The 18,160-nt window shown below is 38.6% G+C and overlaps 1 protein-coding gene across 3 annotated transcripts in view; it reads right to left on the bottom strand.

Annotated features, from left to right (window-relative positions):
- Positions 1 to 2,288: 2,288 nt before the first annotated feature.
- The window catches only part of LOC140243655 (leucine-rich repeat flightless-interacting protein 2-like), a 56,458-nt gene continuing 40,586 nt past the window's right edge, over positions 2,289 to 18,160 (bottom strand). For 2 of the 3 annotated variants that reach the window (XM_072323317.1, XM_072323319.1), the window contains 7 exons: positions 11,411 to 11,581; positions 9,720 to 9,812; positions 8,623 to 8,817; positions 8,155 to 8,272; positions 6,849 to 6,928; positions 5,515 to 5,619; positions 2,289 to 2,580 (listed from right to left, as the gene is read on the bottom strand). In XM_072323317.1, the coding sequence (XP_072179418.1) occupies positions 2,482 to 2,580; positions 5,515 to 5,619; positions 6,849 to 6,928; positions 8,155 to 8,272; positions 8,623 to 8,817; positions 9,720 to 9,812; positions 11,411 to 11,581 (861 nt within the window). In that variant the 3' untranslated portion in view covers positions 2,289 to 2,481. Of the gene's footprint in view, positions 2,581 to 5,514; positions 5,620 to 6,848; positions 6,929 to 8,154; positions 8,273 to 8,622; positions 8,818 to 9,719; positions 9,813 to 11,410; positions 11,582 to 17,795; positions 17,877 to 18,160 lie in introns of all 3 variants that reach the window. The other variant, XM_072323318.1, reaches the window with a different exon arrangement.

Genomic DNA, 18,160 nt, shown 5'->3' with positions numbered 1-18,160 from the left:
GAGGATGGTAGTAATAAAGTTTTTTTTTTTTTTAAGAGAAAAAAAGAGGGAATTTGAAAATAAAAGAAGAAAGTGACCCCTTTCCACCTGGATGTCTATATAGAAAATGAAATTAAAAAAAAAAAAAGCAGCCTAAGATTGAAGCACAACTTTGAAATAATGGAAGACCTGAAGCTTACACATCTAGTTCTACAAGCTGAATGGCAGAGCAGCATTTTGATCATTAATTTGCAAAGCTGGCTTTTATAAAGAACAAGGAGCCATCGATTGAAAAAAGAAGAAAAATCACAGATGAATACATATGACTGTAAAATAATAAGAATTATAACTGAGGAAAAGAGTAAAGGAAATTCTAAATTTTATATGTTGTTCACTACTATGAAATTAATCATTTCTCTTTTTTTTTTTTTACTTGAAGCATATTTCTAACTTAACAAGACTTTACATCCACAGAAACTCTGCAAAAGCTAGTTCATAACCCTAGAGATGCATGTGAACAGCCACGTACGTTTTTACGTGATACATGTATGTGTAAAAGCATGGGATATTCCCACAGTCCTCAAAAGAGATAATGCATTCATCTTATAGTCTGTATCTTTGAAATGAGAAACACAGCTTACATGGAACAGAAGTCTGTGTATTTGAAAGATATCCTCACTGTATGATATATAGAGACCATAGTTTATCAGATGGGATGTATCTTAGCCCTTTCTACAATGACAAGGTGTCCTAACATACTGCAAATGCCAGCTCAGTCAGTATTCAGAACAAGCTTTTTATCATCACTGCAACTGCTACATGAAATGCAATGAACACAGTGGAGGAGATGTGACCCTCAATCCCACACTTCGTAGCATTTGGTGGAACATACAAGTCTACGCATAGAGGGCCGAATGAGGCTTCCTCATTTAGCTGATGCACTGTTCTCCACTTGAAGTGCAACTTTGGTTGAGGACAACGATTTCCATGCCACAAATTTTACTCTTTTTTTTTTCCACCCCCCTATGAGGTCCTCCCTTGAGTATATTCTCCAAAATCAAGGTGTGTACCAAGTGCCTAATTTGTGAGCTGAATTACACGGCAAAACGTAACTGCATTAGATTATGAAAAGATCATGCTCTGTCAATTCCACACTATCTCCTTCATGCATTTACACAATTGGTGGATTTGGGGACATAGGATTAATCTAACCGTGCATTAGATATGTTTGTGACTCTCGCCTAAGCTTTTGCATCAATTTATAAAGGTAGTTTGAATGAAATCCATGGCTTAAATCTAGTCCATGGACTAAAACCAGCACAGCATGTTGCAAGTTCCCCATCGACATGTGTGTGTCAGTGAGCTTTTATTATTGCATGTATACTGGCGTACACCAGATGATCACGCAAATTTCCATAGGTAAAATTTGCATTATTCATTGACTAAACTTAAACCATCTTTGTAAATTCTGGCTTTTGATGTTTGTATCTATGATAATGTCTCTATGAACAGACCAACAATATAATGTCTTTGACTACATATCAAATAATATTCTTTGGAAAATGATGTGTGCTTTACAGGGATAGTGTGTCAAGTACGACCATTACAATTCACTGTGTACATTGTTGTTATAATAGATCTATAAAATAATCAGTGTGTTTCTCGGTTACATAGTACAGACAGTAATGTTACAGGTGTATAATTATGACTTGAGGACAGGGATGAGAGAGGGATGATGTGTGCTTTGCTCAGTTGCCATGGAAACTGCTCGCATCCACCGATAAAACGTCATGCTGTGCAAGGGCTGCATGCATCAGCAAAGAATCCCTAATGCATACCTGCCAACCCTAACATACAGGAAATGAAACATCTGGGAGAAAATAATGCCAAAGAAAAAAAAAAAGGGATTTTCATCCATCAATCAAACATCATTAGTAGCAGGTGCTCACAAACATAGGAACACGCAGCTGAATGAAATTTCTTTTTTTCCCCCCTAAGAAATAGAAACGTTCCTATTAAATGAATAGGAACATTTGGCAGGCATGCTATTCGGAAATGGCTTTAGAGATAGTAACACCAAGAATGCACAGCCTACATGTAAACCCACACACAAATGTACACACACACATACACACACACATACACGCACACCACACACACACACACACACACACACACACACACACACACACACACACACACACACACACACACACACACATACACACACATACACACACACACACACACATACACACACAAGAAGACAGCGATAAACCTACATGTTAAAATAAAAGACCGGAAAAAACGAAAACAGAGGGTCTCTCTGACAGCGTAACATGATGCTAAAAAGATGCGGTGGAAACAGCATGGGCCTGTGTGAGGAAATGAATCACAGAATTACACATTACATCCTATGTTTAGGTTTATTTTTGTTGTTGTTTTTTTTTTTATAGATTTTTCTTTTAAAACACACATGGTTATAGACGGCGTCCTCAAACATCAGTGCTCCGGTTTCCGTCGCAATATCTTGTCCAGTCGTTTCTGTAAGTGACCATTCGATGTCTCCAGTTCGTCCACTCTCTCCTTTAGTATACGCATCTGGGGAAAGGAAAAATGTAAAAGGGGGATAGCGGGGAGAACAGAAGAAATGCCAATGAATTTAAAGCATTACACATTATCAAGCTTTACAACAAACCTACGCATTGAATGGAATTAGTTGTTGTTGTTTTTTTCAACTTATTACTGTTGAAATTTTCAGATAGATTCTAACAAATTATGAATGAATGGTGAAATACCAAATAAAACACTTGTATTATGCCATGCATTTGTATCAGAGCATACTACGTCAGAGTCATCAAAGTCAAACACTGATGATTTAAAGCTGGACATTTATAATAATTTTCGTTACTCCTTTTATTAAAGAGGGGCTACTACGACGAAAGGTAAAAGAACGTAATATTTCTATGGGGGGAAAAAAGAGAGACAACCTTCACCTATATCATTATCTGCATTAGAATACTACAATAAGTAACATTGGGGTTTATGTTGCTTTTGATGCGAAAGTACAATATTCTAAGCTTCCCGCCACAAGATTCATGCTGGAATAACAACCTAAAAATCCCAGTATGACATCACACAGATCTGCATAAATATCCAAGCTGTTCTAACAAAGCAAGTGACCAACAAAAGTGATATGTGAATCTTAATCCACTTATTAGAATGGATGTTCATTTCACAAGGCCATTTAAGAACAATGAGATTATCACAGAAAACAACTAAATTACAAATTAAGAAAACAAAATCTCCTTATAAGGGCAAAAACAAACATATAAACAAAAGCAAAACCCTCATCACCTGTATGATCCATGCAGTGAGCCACCATATTTTACAAAAAAAACCCCAAAAAACCCAACTTAAATAGAAAAAAAAATCCATCCTTCCCAATAAATTGAGATTGAATACTACGATGCGTTTATGGTCCCATCACCAAAGCAATTTGTCAAAAACAATACCGCATGAACGTCTGATTTGATTTATGACATAAATGATTCATATCATCACCACCTTTTTTTTTCCATAAATCTCAGAAAATGAGGATTAATATTTAACAAATGTTACCTATGGGGAAGGAGAGTGAAATAATCTAGAAAATTGTGCAAGTGTCGGAATCCTCCTTCTCCTTGTTTTCAGTGATTCAAGCATGGAGAAGGGGGAGGGAAATGAAAGAGAATGAAAATGTAAAGAATGTCAGCTACATGTAATGAAGGGAACTGTATACTACAAGCAAACACACAATCTTCACGTACAGCATCATTTTTTTTTCTTCTATTTTCTGTATTTTTCTTTTGAATTATACTTCTTCTTTTTCTTTTAATTTGGACTCCATGTGGCCAAGTAACACCCAAATCTTTCAACTTGATACATCTACTCCATAAACAGCATTGTTAGAATCCCACATTCAGAAGACCTGTTTTTATTATTCTATTTTTTTTTTGGGGGGGGGGGGGAGGGGCTGGGTTCAAGTCTCTTATCTTTTCTTCTAACCCAAACCCTTCACTTCATTACAATATTGGATAAGAAGGAATATGCATATTTGGTAATCACTCTTGGAGTATTTCTGTTGACAGCACTCAGTGGGAGGGTTGATCATGACATCATGATATGTTGCGATGACATCATCAACCCTTCTAATTTGTGTTGACGTGACTGATGTGTCACCGTCTCACAAAAGCATACACTTGTAGCAAAATGTAAAATTCCATTATTTTCATACTCGGCTGATTTTAAAGATATTTCTACAATCTCCTTTTCTTCTCTTTTTCTTTCACTGTGTTCAACACTGCCACCTCATACATGGAGTGGAATTATATTTTTAATATGCAAATACTTCTTCCAGCATTTACAATAACTTGTAAATCATCAGTGATGGAAACACAGGGAGCATAAGACCATTGATGAGAGAACCAGGGACGCAGGAAAATGCTGAGTGAACCACTCCATATGCTATCTACAATGTTGTGGGGAAGCATTTCAAAGCATTATCCTGAACAGAAGCCAACATGATTTTGAATGCATGGGACTGAGCCACAAATAAACATTTATAAAAATGACCAGCCCAATGGATGTCTAAGCCTTACTGGAATGATTTTTAAAGAGCATGATGAGCAGGACAAACAATCATGCAAGACAGTCCTTTTTTTTTTTTTTTCAGTGTGTGTTTCTCAAAATGCTCATCACCTACATGTATATAACCATAAGACTTGCATGCCAAGATTTCTCCTCTTTTGTGCTCAACAATGTTTCTTTTCTCTTTGTCAATCAAAACAGTTCATCTCAAGCTCAATTTCCACTCTTCAAATCCTTTGCAAAATAATGCGGTTCAGTACCTCTCCCTTCAATACGGCAATGGATTTGTGCTACACTGTATCTTACAAGTTTTGCTTTCTTGTATCTTAAGCCTTCCTTTATTTCATTTCAGACAATTTACAAGGTGATGACCATATTCTACTCAAGGCACCTTGCTTGGTCATAAAACAGAACAATAAACGCCTATTTTCAGCAAAGATCTCTGTCACATACATGTCATCAAATCTTTAGAATTAAATTTTTGAAATCAAATCTTTCAGAGTCACATTGCCCATGTATGAGACAGTGAGACATTATTTGACACAAATTATTGAAGGCATACGAAGAATGCATTTGGGTAGAACGACAACTGGACGCACATACATATATAACATATAAAATCTATGCACACATTACTGCTAGATTCACGCCATCTTACCCTAAATAAGCAAATGGTTTTGCCCGGATGGTCAATGGCACTATAAGATCATGGATGAAACCACTTCATATTATGGGGGTGGGGGCAGGGGGTCTTCACTCTTTAATAATAATGAAAAGATATTACTCCATGGTCCATCAAAAATGAAACAATGATAATTCTGTGTGCATGTGTGTGTGTGTGTATGTGTGTGTGTGTGTGTATGTGTATATGTGTGTGTGTGTGTGTGTGTGTGTGTGTGTGTGTACCTCTCTTGTCATTTTCCTCTTCTCCTGCTTTAGTTCCTCTTCGTTCTGCTCCGCCACCTCGGCCGACGTCTTGTATCTCCTCACCTGGCCTTCGAGACGTACGACCTGTAGAAAGGGAAGAGGCAAGAAACGACAATACAATCACTTGGGAGACTTTTCCATTACATTGAGAACCATAACATTAGATCCCCCACTTTATTCAAGAAGCAATTTTGAAACTACACTGGATAAGGCTGCCTCACAATAATACACAAAGAGCAAAAGTAGGTGGTCATGTTACAAATACTACTGATTATTATCACAGATACCATGCAATGCCATCGCCTACGAAGCACTTTCATTCCTCATATGGATGGCACACGACACATCTGGGCCATGTCGCATGAAAGTTGAGATCAAACACGAGACAGAAAATCAAACTGAAGTCTCTGGAATCTAAAATTTGATTGGCTGATACCTGACTTATATCTGATCTCCTGACTTATATTTGATTGCATTTTTGTTCCCCCCTACAATAGACCCCAGGATCCAGTATGCAGAGGGCTGATCTCACTGGTAACTCTGAAATGGAGTCAAGCCTACTCTTCAAATTTCAAAATATCTCATAAACGACTTTTCTTTCCACAACAAAAACACAACTGACTTACTGACAAAAAGAAAACCGACAAGATGTAAGAAACGGCTAACAACACATGTTTTATTGCCTAAGATTCAAGAATTCTACTACAGCAAGGCACTCTCTAGCATTGAAGCCTTGGAAAAGACTAGCATGATATAATGAACTCTTTTCGAAGCCTGTAGTCCTGCTTTTTCTAAGTTGCTTCCCTTTGGAGAGATTTTAAGTGATTTGCATAGAAATCCAAAGAAATAGAGTTCATGATTGATAAAGCATTCGATGAAATCAATTACTCTTTGTCTTTTGGCAATAAGCCGAAACGCACTAGTACACTTAAAGGTATGGTGGGGTTCTTGTTGTTTTTTGACGAGATTTTTTTTTAGCATTCATTATCTTGTTTTGGTTTTTTTTTTTTCTGATGATTTTCAGGCAGGAGGTGGGGGCAGTGAGGGAGGTGGGGTTTTAAATGTTTATGAGAGCATTATTTCTGTTGGTTTGTTCTGATTCTTATGAGGGGCAAGGAAGAGGGTTTTTGGGGAAAAAAAAGAGTTTATCATCCAACACATTTGCCAGCTTCCTGTCGTTTCTATCAGTTTCACTTGCCAAGCAGTGGTTACCATGGCAACAATAATATTAGCGCAGAGGCCTTCTGCCAGACACGTGCAAAGAACGAATGTGCAAAGAACGAACGTGCAAAGAACGACTGTGCAATACCAACCTGTCCTCCTAGATTAGTTATGTCCTGTTCCGCTTTCTGCAATTTGAATTTGTACTCTCCTAGCTGCTTCGATGCTTCCCCTTCACAGAGAAAACGGAAAAGAAAAATAATCCACACAATTTCAAGTATATATATAATGTACAATATATACAAGTGTACTGTATAGTGGGTACATCTGAGGAACTAAACTACTATGTAAACCATGGATTACTACAACATCTATTTGGTTTTGTATGCGAGACCATATACATGCACGCTTTATAACATGAGGCTCCATTGGAGAAGACGTACCGTATATGACATCGATACGATCATGAAAAACATGGCAGACTTTATCAATTAAGATGCATTTCCATTCACAAATGTGAGAGGCCGAATTGTCAACCGATGAACTCTGCAATATGAAGCACTGCTTTAATCTCTTTCTACTGCTGGTAACATCTTGCACACACATGGGCTGATGCTTTGAGGCCTGATATGTGTTGGCACACGCCAAGAAAATTTGCTGGCTCACACTCATATTATAGGACAAGTGCATACATTGAAATGCCTGTGATACGATTAGTCTACAAGGCTATCCATCTTTACTAACAGTCAGAGCAGATGTAAGCTTAACTTATCAACTTCAGAGATTAAAAAATCTTCTACTGAACAACTCCTTTCTGTCGATCAACTTTCTGTACGCTAGGACAATCAACTGATGGCTGAGGTTAAAGGTAAAATATCCTTTGTTGTCAATTTTTGTTGTCAAGACATCCTCTAACGAGGCATTTACTGTATAAGCTGTTATTTTTGCAAGGGTTTAATTTTCGTGAATTTCACAGTTGGACCACGCATTTAATAACACGCAAAAATGTCACCATGCACTATCAATGAAAAAAGTGCGCTTATGAAGGCCTCTGTGTCAATTCGCGAAAACAACACCTCGCGAAAATGTCCGTGACCTCCTTATTCGAGAAAATAACAGCATATAAGGTATAGGAAGTGCACGCACAAACTTTGGAATCATGCGCCAAGAGAAATCAAATGAGAAAGAGCTAGACGAAGAGATACAAATGTATAAATAAAATTCTCTCCTACCTCTGGAGTAACAAACATGATTCATGTTTATGTGTGAAGGAGGAATAAAAGATGAGAAATGACTAGACAATTAAATTTTTAGAAAAATACTTTAAATCAGTGATATTCTCTCCTCTACTCTGGAATATAAACACACTTGTTGTAGGATTACATGCTAAGGAGGAATGAAGGATGTAAGTGGACATGACAAAGGGAAGAATAAGTAAAGGGGGAGTGCTCTCCTTACTTTGAAGTTCAAACTCATCAAGGTCTGGCCCGTTGATGGTGATGGGGTTGGCTCTCCTCCTCTCAAGGTTCTCCGCCCTCTCTTTGGACTCCTCAACCTCAATCTTCAGCTTCCGGATCTGGTGGTGGGAGAATAATTGGGAGTCATCAGTGAAGTTTTAAAGAGCCCTAACTGAGGTTGGAGTACACTGAGGTTCTTTTTTAAACATTGAAAGAGGTACATCATAAGTTCCAGTGTTTTAAAACTGAATTGGTCTACTTGTTGGTAAAGTAATCCAGACCATTCACCACCAGTGATATGAAGATTTCATCTGCAAAGAAAGGGAGGGAGATATAGCTGCATGCACGCACCAAGATATAAGTCCCTACATTATACTTACATTATTCCACATTGCATCACATCGCACCGCACCACACCACACGAATGATATGATATGACATCAATATTGATCCATTCTCCTACACTCACTTTCTCTAGTAGCTCGTTTCTCTCCTCGACGAAGCGTTTTAGCCTGACGTCCAGTGGCCCGTCTCCGACCACCTCCAGTAGTTCGGCCGCCTCTGGCGACACCACCACAATGGTGCCCACCTTGGGCAGGGGCGGCTTGGACCCCTCCCCTCCGTCGGCCTGCTCTGAACTGCCCACCAGTAGCAGACCGTGGTCCTGCGAAAAACCAAAAATAAAACACGTATGGTGAAAAATAAGGAAGGTCAATTCTATGAACGAACAATGCATCTATCTCAAGCTGCATCTGACTATGAATGATGCTATGGCCTCACTCTATGAGAGAACAACATACATAGTTAGTATAATCCTTCTCATTTAGAGATATCGCAATCCATCTGGCGGTCATGTTTTGTTTACCCCTTCTTGTGCCAATGAGTCAAATGCGCACAGATTTCACACAAAAACCTATGGACAGGAAATGAATGTAGCATGCATAGGGTTAAAGTGCGTAATATGCAAATTGTCAGATTTTTCTCTCTTTGTCAGTAATGTCCACTTTCCATCGATGACTTACCCTTTGTTCGACCAATTACCCAAATCTCACGACTTCATCTTCCCATACTCGTTTCACAGAAACTAAATTTCTTAAGCAGAGCAGTTTGAGTGGTTCTCTGGTGATGTTCATAATTAGACAAAGACGGATGGAAAACCTCAAACTATTGGCCCTAGCACCACTCCAAGGTTAGGGTGCAGGAATGACGTTTGTCCAAAAACATGGCTTGGAGCAATTCTATGCCGAAGACAGTCTGAACAAAATCTTCACAGAATGAAGAACAAAATGCAAAATATGACACCCAACAACACAAAGAAAAAACAACCAGTACTTCTATGAAAATATACAAAGCAAATATCCCCCCACAACCCATAAAACCAAAACCATTACCAAACTATACCCCTACCCAAAAGTATACCTATCTCCACAATGCCCCTCCGTACTAGAAGCTGTTATTACGAAAATACAACAAACAACAGCCGCTCGACCATCTGAACGTCAAAAGGAGAGCCAGGCAAATTCAGTTAACAGCGCCCTCTGTACACAAATGCCATCTGCCACTCACCGATATGAGTTGATCTCTCTGCTCCACCATGTCCTTAAGATTTTCTGAGTCTCTCTTCAGCTGTAGGTTCTCTCGCTTCTTTGTCTCCAGGTCCTGGGGGATGAGATACGTTTGGGGGGGGGGGGGGGGGGGGTAGAGAGAGAGAGGAAACAAGATGACTTCACAACGAACAGGTACAGTTGAACCTCTCGTATCCGGACAAGTCGGGACCGGGGCTCATCCGGATAAGGGATTTGGCCGGATACGGGAGACTCAAGCTTTATACATGTACATATACATACACATGTACTGATGTAGCCCATTGTAGTACCACATGTAGTAATGTGTATACTGCAACCTTTTCATTGTTACACTCAGTAAGAGACCCCAAAATAGAGGTTCGTGTTTGCAAGAATGAAATCATTTTCTTTTATAAATTCTTGGAATGATTTACCTAAATAATTATTAAGAAATGTATCAAGTAGATCTTGAAAATAAACTGTACTCGGCAAAGTTGACTGTAGGTCGCCATTGTTAGATTGAGTTGGGAATCCCCCTTTCCTCCCGCAATTATTAAAAAAAAATCACGGCGAGATTGCGTTCGTATAATAGAGAGATCCGGATAAAGGGAGGCCGGATAAGAGAGGTTCAACTGTACATCCATTAAAGTATTTGATTCACGATACAGTCTTTACATGATGATGTGATCAAGAGGTGAACATTTATTAAAATGCTATTGTTTGATTACAAAGAATCATGTACTTTGGTATAGCCAATGCTGCACACTGGCACTGATCCGACGGTCCCTGACCAGTTAAAATCACTGTCAGACCAGTAACTTTTTTTCAGGAATGGACCACTAAAACATGGAAAAACTGGGTACTACTAGTCTGACAGACAGGTAGGACCAGTAGAAAAAATGGGTTAGTGTGCAGCCCTAGTATAGCTTTGCTTTCAAAAAACCCTCTCTAGCATTTTATTCTCCCTTTCTAGGTCACACCCTAATATGGGGACTCTAGGACCTGGACCCACAAAAGGGTCCCAGTCCAAACAATCAATTCGGACCCTAGTCCTCACTCTGTGCTTGTCCCTGGCCTCCCTACTCAGATTCATCCATGCTGGGATTTGATTTTCCCTTTCTAGGTCAAACCCTACAATGGGACTCTAGGACCTGGACCCACAACAGGGACCTCCACCAACAACAGAGTCTGGATCCAAATAATCTAGTTCTCACTCTGTGCTTGTCCCTAGTCTCCCTACTTCAGCTCCATCATGCTAAAATTTGATTCTTATTTTTTAGGTCAAACTTTATAACTGAAACTCTAGGACCTAGACCCACAGCAGGGTCCCAGCCCAAACAAACAATCTAGGGCCCTGGTCCTCACTCTATGCTTGTCCCTGGCCTTCTGGCTAAGATCAATCAAGCTGGGTATTGATTTTCCCATTCTACTATACATCAAATCCTATATCAGGGGACTCTAGGACCTGGGCCCTGTTTCATAAAGCTGTTCGTAAAGTTATGAACAACTTACGAGCGACAGGTGATCAGTTCTGATGTGCTAAACTTATCAGAACTTCCATAATTCAGCATAAGAACTGATCACCAGTCGCTCGTAAGTTATTCGTAACTTTACGAACAGCTTATGAAACACCCCCCTGGACCCACAACAGGGTCCTGGTCTAATCAAGCAATCAAGGGCCCTGGTCCTCACTCTGTGCTTGTCCCTGGCCTCCCTGCTCAGCTCCATCATGCGCTCCTCTTGGTCTGCCAGCACGTCCTTCAGGTAGTCCACCTCATAGACCAGGGTAGACTTCTCATTGTCCAGCTGGGCGTTGGTCATCATGGCCTTCTTGTACTTCTCCTCAAGGTCCGCCACCGCATCCTGGTTGAGCCAAGCGGAGTAAGACGAGGAGGAGGAGGAGGAGGGGGTGGGGAGGGGTAAGGAAAGGATGGGTGGTAGCAATGAAGGGGAAAAGGGGGTGAAAAATAAAAAAACACATATCAAAACAATCCCTCTAATTTTGATGGTTTCTACACTAGATGCTGACTTTTTCTTAGCTTCTAGAATCTAGTTTTATATCGTTTTGTTGCATTTTTTGTTTTATTCCTCTTTTTTTTTTTTGGGGGGGGGGGGGAGGTGATAGGTAAACAAGTCTTTTGGAGAAGATGATTGATAAGAAAATAAACAGCTTTTTGGTAGGCAATCCGTCATCACAAGAAACTGATAGGTCTTTCTGTCTGCCTCCCTACAGTGTATTCCAGCACTGAAAACCCTTTTCCTACAGGAATAACCCTTTTGAAAAGATACAATGACAATTCACACCACTGTTGTTATTATTGCTGTCTGAGGGGAGTTCAATCCACTAATTCAACAATGATTCACAAATTTAGTTTGCTTTTGTTCCCTTTTTTTATTTATTTATTTTTTTTTTTTTGCAAGGGGCATGGAATCTAACTTACCATCATATACCAAATTTTGAGAGCACAGATGTGCACTCAAAATTTTCACTGAAAACACAGTTTGGGGGGGGGGATATGCAGGAAATTTCATCTTAATCAAGCCCATTTATACCAAAAAATGGCTGGACATTGCACTTTTCTGGAGTGACAAGAAGGAAAAGTCTTTTAAATGTACAAAATACCATGCTTGTGCATTATACACACAATGTCTAAATCAAGCTGCTGATGTAACACTCCTTCATGCTTTTCAAACAGGTCATCTCCAGTCAAGAACAAATGCATTCTCCACTCAAACCATATCAGCATTCAACTCAAATTATGACTAATCCACCACCTACAGGCAAAGCTGCATTTGTGTATTTCCAGTATCTTTGTCAGTTTGCATACAAAGATCAAATTTCTTGCTTCTGCATCAGTCATATAAGATAAGTCTTCTGGCAGTGGACTACTAGTATGTACAATGATAACCATGGAAACAGCATGGAGTAAAATGGCAGAATAAATACTATAAGATGGTCTATATAAGACTCCACCCATGACTGTCCTTTTGTTTTTGTTTCTTTTGTATTTGTTTGCTGTGGGGCTGTGCTTTGCTTTGTTTTTTGTTTTGTTTTGTTTATCTTTTGCAAGAAATATAATTGTGCCTCCCAACCAGCATAATTCATTGTATGCTTTGCAGTTGCTGTGGAAACAATCACTGCAATATGAGAATCCACAGGATGTAGTTCTGTACTCTCATGAGATGGCTTTTCATAAACTGCAGATGTGCAGGGGATGATGCAGAACGCAGAGGAAAAACAGATAAAAAAACAAAACAGATTGTACATCATTCCCCACACTTCCTTGCAGGGCTGTCCAGTATTACAATCCTGACTTTAGAATGCAGTCTTTTTTTACCCTCTTTAGATTTACTTTTTTTTTTGTGAGTTCCAACATGAATTTTGTTGCACCAAAAGAGAAAACATACTGCAAAAATCTGGACTTACAAGCGGAAACAAAGACATATCATGCTCATGAGCATACAATTTGTAATTCTGCAGGCACACACATACACTCATACACATACATACACACACACATTACTGTTTACTTTTGGCTGATGGAACTGTTGAGATCTTTACATGTCAAGGCAGGGCAGTGGACTTTCAAACAAAATTTTAAACATGAAATCAAACTGACTGGTTCCTGGTTTGGGATCTTCTCTACATTCCGTCCACTACCTACATGTATTTCATGCGGAATACAAATGACATACAAACAAACATGTACATAAAACATTTCTGCAGATTGTTAATATGGGTGGTAATAAATGACTACTGTACAAATGGATTTCTCAAGAAACAAATTGATGGTGTCACATGGTATTAATTCTACGGATGTGGTGGATCTGGTGAGTCACAATAGTTTACTCCTTATGTTCTAGCATGCAGTATTAATATTACATGGGCGTCAAACACAAATTATCTATGTGACGATCATGCTTTCTTTGGTGGTTCTGCAGGAAAGTAGAACTATCAGTATCTGTCCCACTATTAATGCCTTTATATACAGTACCATGATCACACTTCTCATGTGAAAATGGCCTTAAAGCACACGGTGTCTCTGTCCGTACAATCAAATCTACAATGTACTTCACATGTTTGCGTAATAACGCACCTTTTCAACACAATCAGCCTGCACCTCACTTCCCCTTTTATTAAAGATTAAGACAATAGACTATAAAACTCCACCAAGTGAAGTGCTGGAATCCTAGACATTATCTGTACCATGAAAAGATTAGAGCATTTCTCTTTTTGACGGCACAGGTGTACTTTTAAAAGATGCTACAAATGTATTCTAAAGAGCGACTGTAAAAACAGAAATATTCGCAGCATGAAATTTTCATAAATTGGAGCTGATGGCATTTTCGCAATTTGGAGCTGATGGCTTTTTCGTGGCATGAAATACTCCCAAATTGCCACTGGCATCCAATGCATAGTGTAGACAAGAAATTTTGTGTGCATTTTAATTTTGTGAATCTTGGCTCCTCTAAAAGTAGCGAAAATTTCTGGGCTTACAGTATTCAAGCTCTTTCTCTCAAACACCCTTTTTCAATGACCAAGACCAGATTTAAAGAAAAAACAATAATGATAATGATACATAAATGAATAAAAAAAAAAATGATTGATGTTTTCACTGTTGTTAATGAATTTCACATATTAGAAATTAGAACTCTTGAAACTGAAAGGGAGTTGTAGTATCCCCAAACTGCAATCGGAGAATTGATTACAGCCCATTAGTGTGATCAAACTGTTATTAAAATGAGAGTGGTTAAAATGTTCCAGAAAGTCCTCTGTTGATATTTTAGTAAAATGCATATACCCCAATCAGAATTTTACCTCACACGTTTCGTGTCCAGGAAAAAGGAAAACCAATTAGAATAAAACTAATTCTCACAGAGGCACTATATCAATTATGATTACATTGTAGAATAAAAACATAAATAGAGAGAAAGGAATAAATAAATAAATAAATAAATAAATAAATAAATAAATAAATAAATAAATAAATAAATAAATAAATAAATAAGCACATTTAAACTACAGAATAAACCCTATTTTGAAAACAAATCTAATTTCAAAACTGGAATTGGTGATTCGTGAGCTAATTGGCAGCACAAGGACATAGCACCATTTGGAGACAGCTGCAGTTACGTCCTTCTCGCCTCCACACCATCGGGCAAAGTGTTAAATATACATGGTGGTAATACATTCAATGCTATGGAAAGAAACATGAGGTTCTAGATGGATTAAAATGGGTTAGTATTCAAACAGCACCCACAAGGTGGTTTGTCAATCAGGGGACCGTTTCATGAAAGTTGTCAGCCCCGACAAGATGTCAGTCTCCGACAGTTACCATAGTAACAGTCAGTGAACAGAGTTTCACAGCCAATCAAAACCAAGGATTTTACTGAAACTGTCGGAGACTGACAACTTGTCAGGGTTGACAACTTTCATGAAACAGTCCCAGGAAGACTACGCTACTACCATTCCATTAGAAATGAACATCACCATGACTGTCTACAGGTTGGAGGATGATGGCGCTATACAATGTGCTCATCCATCGCAGGAAAATGCGAGGACTATCGAAAACTAAGGTCAATAATCTGGCTGACATCGACAGTAGAGAAAGAAAAATGTGGGACGAAACTCTAAAAAGATATATATATAATATATATATAGATACAAAAATGATTGGTGACTACATCTTGTGACGCAGGCTTTTTGTGACTACCCATTCATAACTTTTCTTCACTGAGCAAAAATCATCACCATGATCCATGGTTGCTTGGAGTTCTGTAGCAGGTATTACAGCTTTCTTGCATTTACATCATAAAAGCCATAAAGTGTTGTTGTTTTATCATGTAACATACAAGATCTATACCATTTAGAATCATTACTGTGTATTTTCAATGTTAAAATTATTTTCTAATGTCTGATCTCCATACATTTCAGATCAACACGGGGGGGGGGGTTATTTGGTTATAGAAAGCATTACATGTAGAATACAATTTTCATATTATTGTGGTAAACATGTTTACATCCAGGTTTTGAATATTGCTATTGAGCACAGCCATAAAGGGTAAAAGTCACAAGTACACATTTTCACCAGGAAAAGGGGATTATATCTGAAATATGATCTGTTAGTGTTGAACATACACTTGCTTCACTGTGTTATGTTGCATGTTAGGTCCCATGCATGAAATATTACGTTGGTACACACTCACGGTTCATTACACGTCTAGAAAGAACAGGGTAATGTAGGGATGGGAGAGTAGGAGTTTCGAATGAATGACTCATTATTCGGCAACTTCATTCCAAATATTTAAGATTAATCCGAATCTGTAACCAGCAGGATAAGCTATGCATATCTTTCTAAGATGATACTGGAGATAAATTCCACTTTAGATATTTCATTCCCGTGATAGTCATTGAGAAAGTACATCTGAGAAGATGGGGCAAGCAAGTTTTCAGAGCTGGGTTACACACCATGGACCCAGTTCCAGCGGTCAGCAAACCCGTCTTTCTCTGCTCTGGTCAACATCCTAAATGATGTCCACAAGTAAGCTTTGGTAAAGACACGTCATTGCCGAGATACACAGTGTGCTTAGCCCCATACTTGCAAGGAAATAAAAATAGATAAAACTAAAAAAGTACTCTGAGAGCGCAGACCTCCGCCAAGCAGCTAATTTCCACCAATGATCCTGTTCTTCCAGACATCAGTGATTTCCACCCATACGTATTGCATGCTAAAAATCATCTAAATTCCCAAATATCGAAGGCTTTTGTTGCGTCATCAACCCTCAGCTGTGCGGCACGCCTTGCAGTAGAGCACGCACTTTAGTGCGCGTATGAAAACCTCAAAAATACGCAGCTTGAACTCCCAAGGTAGGGTCAAGTTCATTGACCCTATCTGCCAAAATATCGAAAATCCTTCATAAAATCCATAAAAGTTTCCAGATTACTGCCAAAATTTAATCATCTCCTCCTTGTGTCATTCTCAACAAGTTTCATCCAAATCCGTTTGCAACTTTTTGAGTTATTTTGCACACAGACAAACAAACGGTAATGAAAACATAACCTCCTCCCTTGGCGGAGATAAAAATAAATATCTTGCCCACACCTCCTACACCCAAACGCATACGCACACAGTCTTCATTATCAAGTTTAGGATCACAACTACTGCAGAAGGAAGTCTATAGTCTACTGGTAATCAAAAGCACTACCCTTTGCCTATATGGTAGAAAGAGAGCTTACTCAAACTGTAAAATGCTTTCATGACAAAAGTTTGCACATATCTAATATGCTTGTTTCCCCTTCTCCCAAGTTATCCCTTTCCTTAATCTGTTCAGTCACTTAGGCATGCCAAATTTCTGGAGTATGACATGATATATTTAATGATCACCTGGATGTGATGATACCAAAAAAAAAAAAAAAAAGGCAAACAAGAAATTCTGAAGGGGGATATTACCCTGATTCTACCAATTCAGGAGTATTATTTGGTCTAGGCTTCAGAAACTTTGCCTTGCTTTAAGCAAGTGGACTGGTTTATAACCGGTCCACTGCTGAAAGGCATATCATCCCACTGCAGACATTTTTCATGTTTTTATTTCTCTTTCCTGAGCAATACAAGTGTACATTGGAAAGTAATGCATATGACAGCAGCGAGGTATGAAAAGCTTTGAATTTTTTTCCATAATTTGTTTCATCTGATTAACAAAATAGATCATTCTGTTATCTTTTTTACTCCGATATGTTATGAAGTGGACTGGTTACTAGAAAAAGAAAGAGAACTGATCATTTCATATGAAACTGTAGCTGTTCTATTAACATTAATTCTACAAGAGCATCAAAAGAGATAAGAACTCTGCAACACTGTTAGCAATTAACCCAGAAAAAAAAAATAAAAAAAAAATATCCCATGATGCACAGTTCCAGCAGGCTACTAGGGTCAAAGAAAGAAAAGTCAAAGTTCAAAGTTCAAGCAAGAAAACAAAGTTGTCTGTGCTACAAGGAGCAATGGAGCATCTACCAGAACTAAAAAAAAAAAAAAAAAGAGAAAAAAAAAATGGTTCGTGAGTTGTCACGGTAACAAACCTTCAGTTGTTCTTGCTCATCAAAGTCCAAGCTCCCCATGTGGGATTCGGACTGTGCGTCATCTGAGTTAACTGATGACCCCTAGGATTTGAGAGGTGATGGGTCAAAGGTCAAAGACAAACAACCACACTTAGTTATTATTTACTGCACAGGGGGGTAAGCCATCAATGTGAGATGATTGTTTTGCGGGTGAGTTCATGGGAATTAACATGAATTACCTTTGAGTGATGACATTATTATAGAGTGTGATGCAAACATGTGACCTGTGACCCCGCAATGCCTTGCAAGGGTCATGGGTCAAACATATAACTTTTCTGTTATTAGTCATGGCACAAAATGTCTGGTTATTAGCACATGTTTGAGGT

Source organism: Diadema setosum, chromosome 20, assembly GCF_964275005.1.
Source record: "Diadema setosum chromosome 20, eeDiaSeto1, whole genome shotgun sequence".
Lineage (NCBI taxonomy): Eukaryota > Metazoa > Echinodermata > Echinoidea > Diadematoida > Diadematidae > Diadema > Diadema setosum.
Note: the sequence above shows the minus strand (reverse complement) of the source record. Positions and strands in the feature narration are given on the sequence as shown.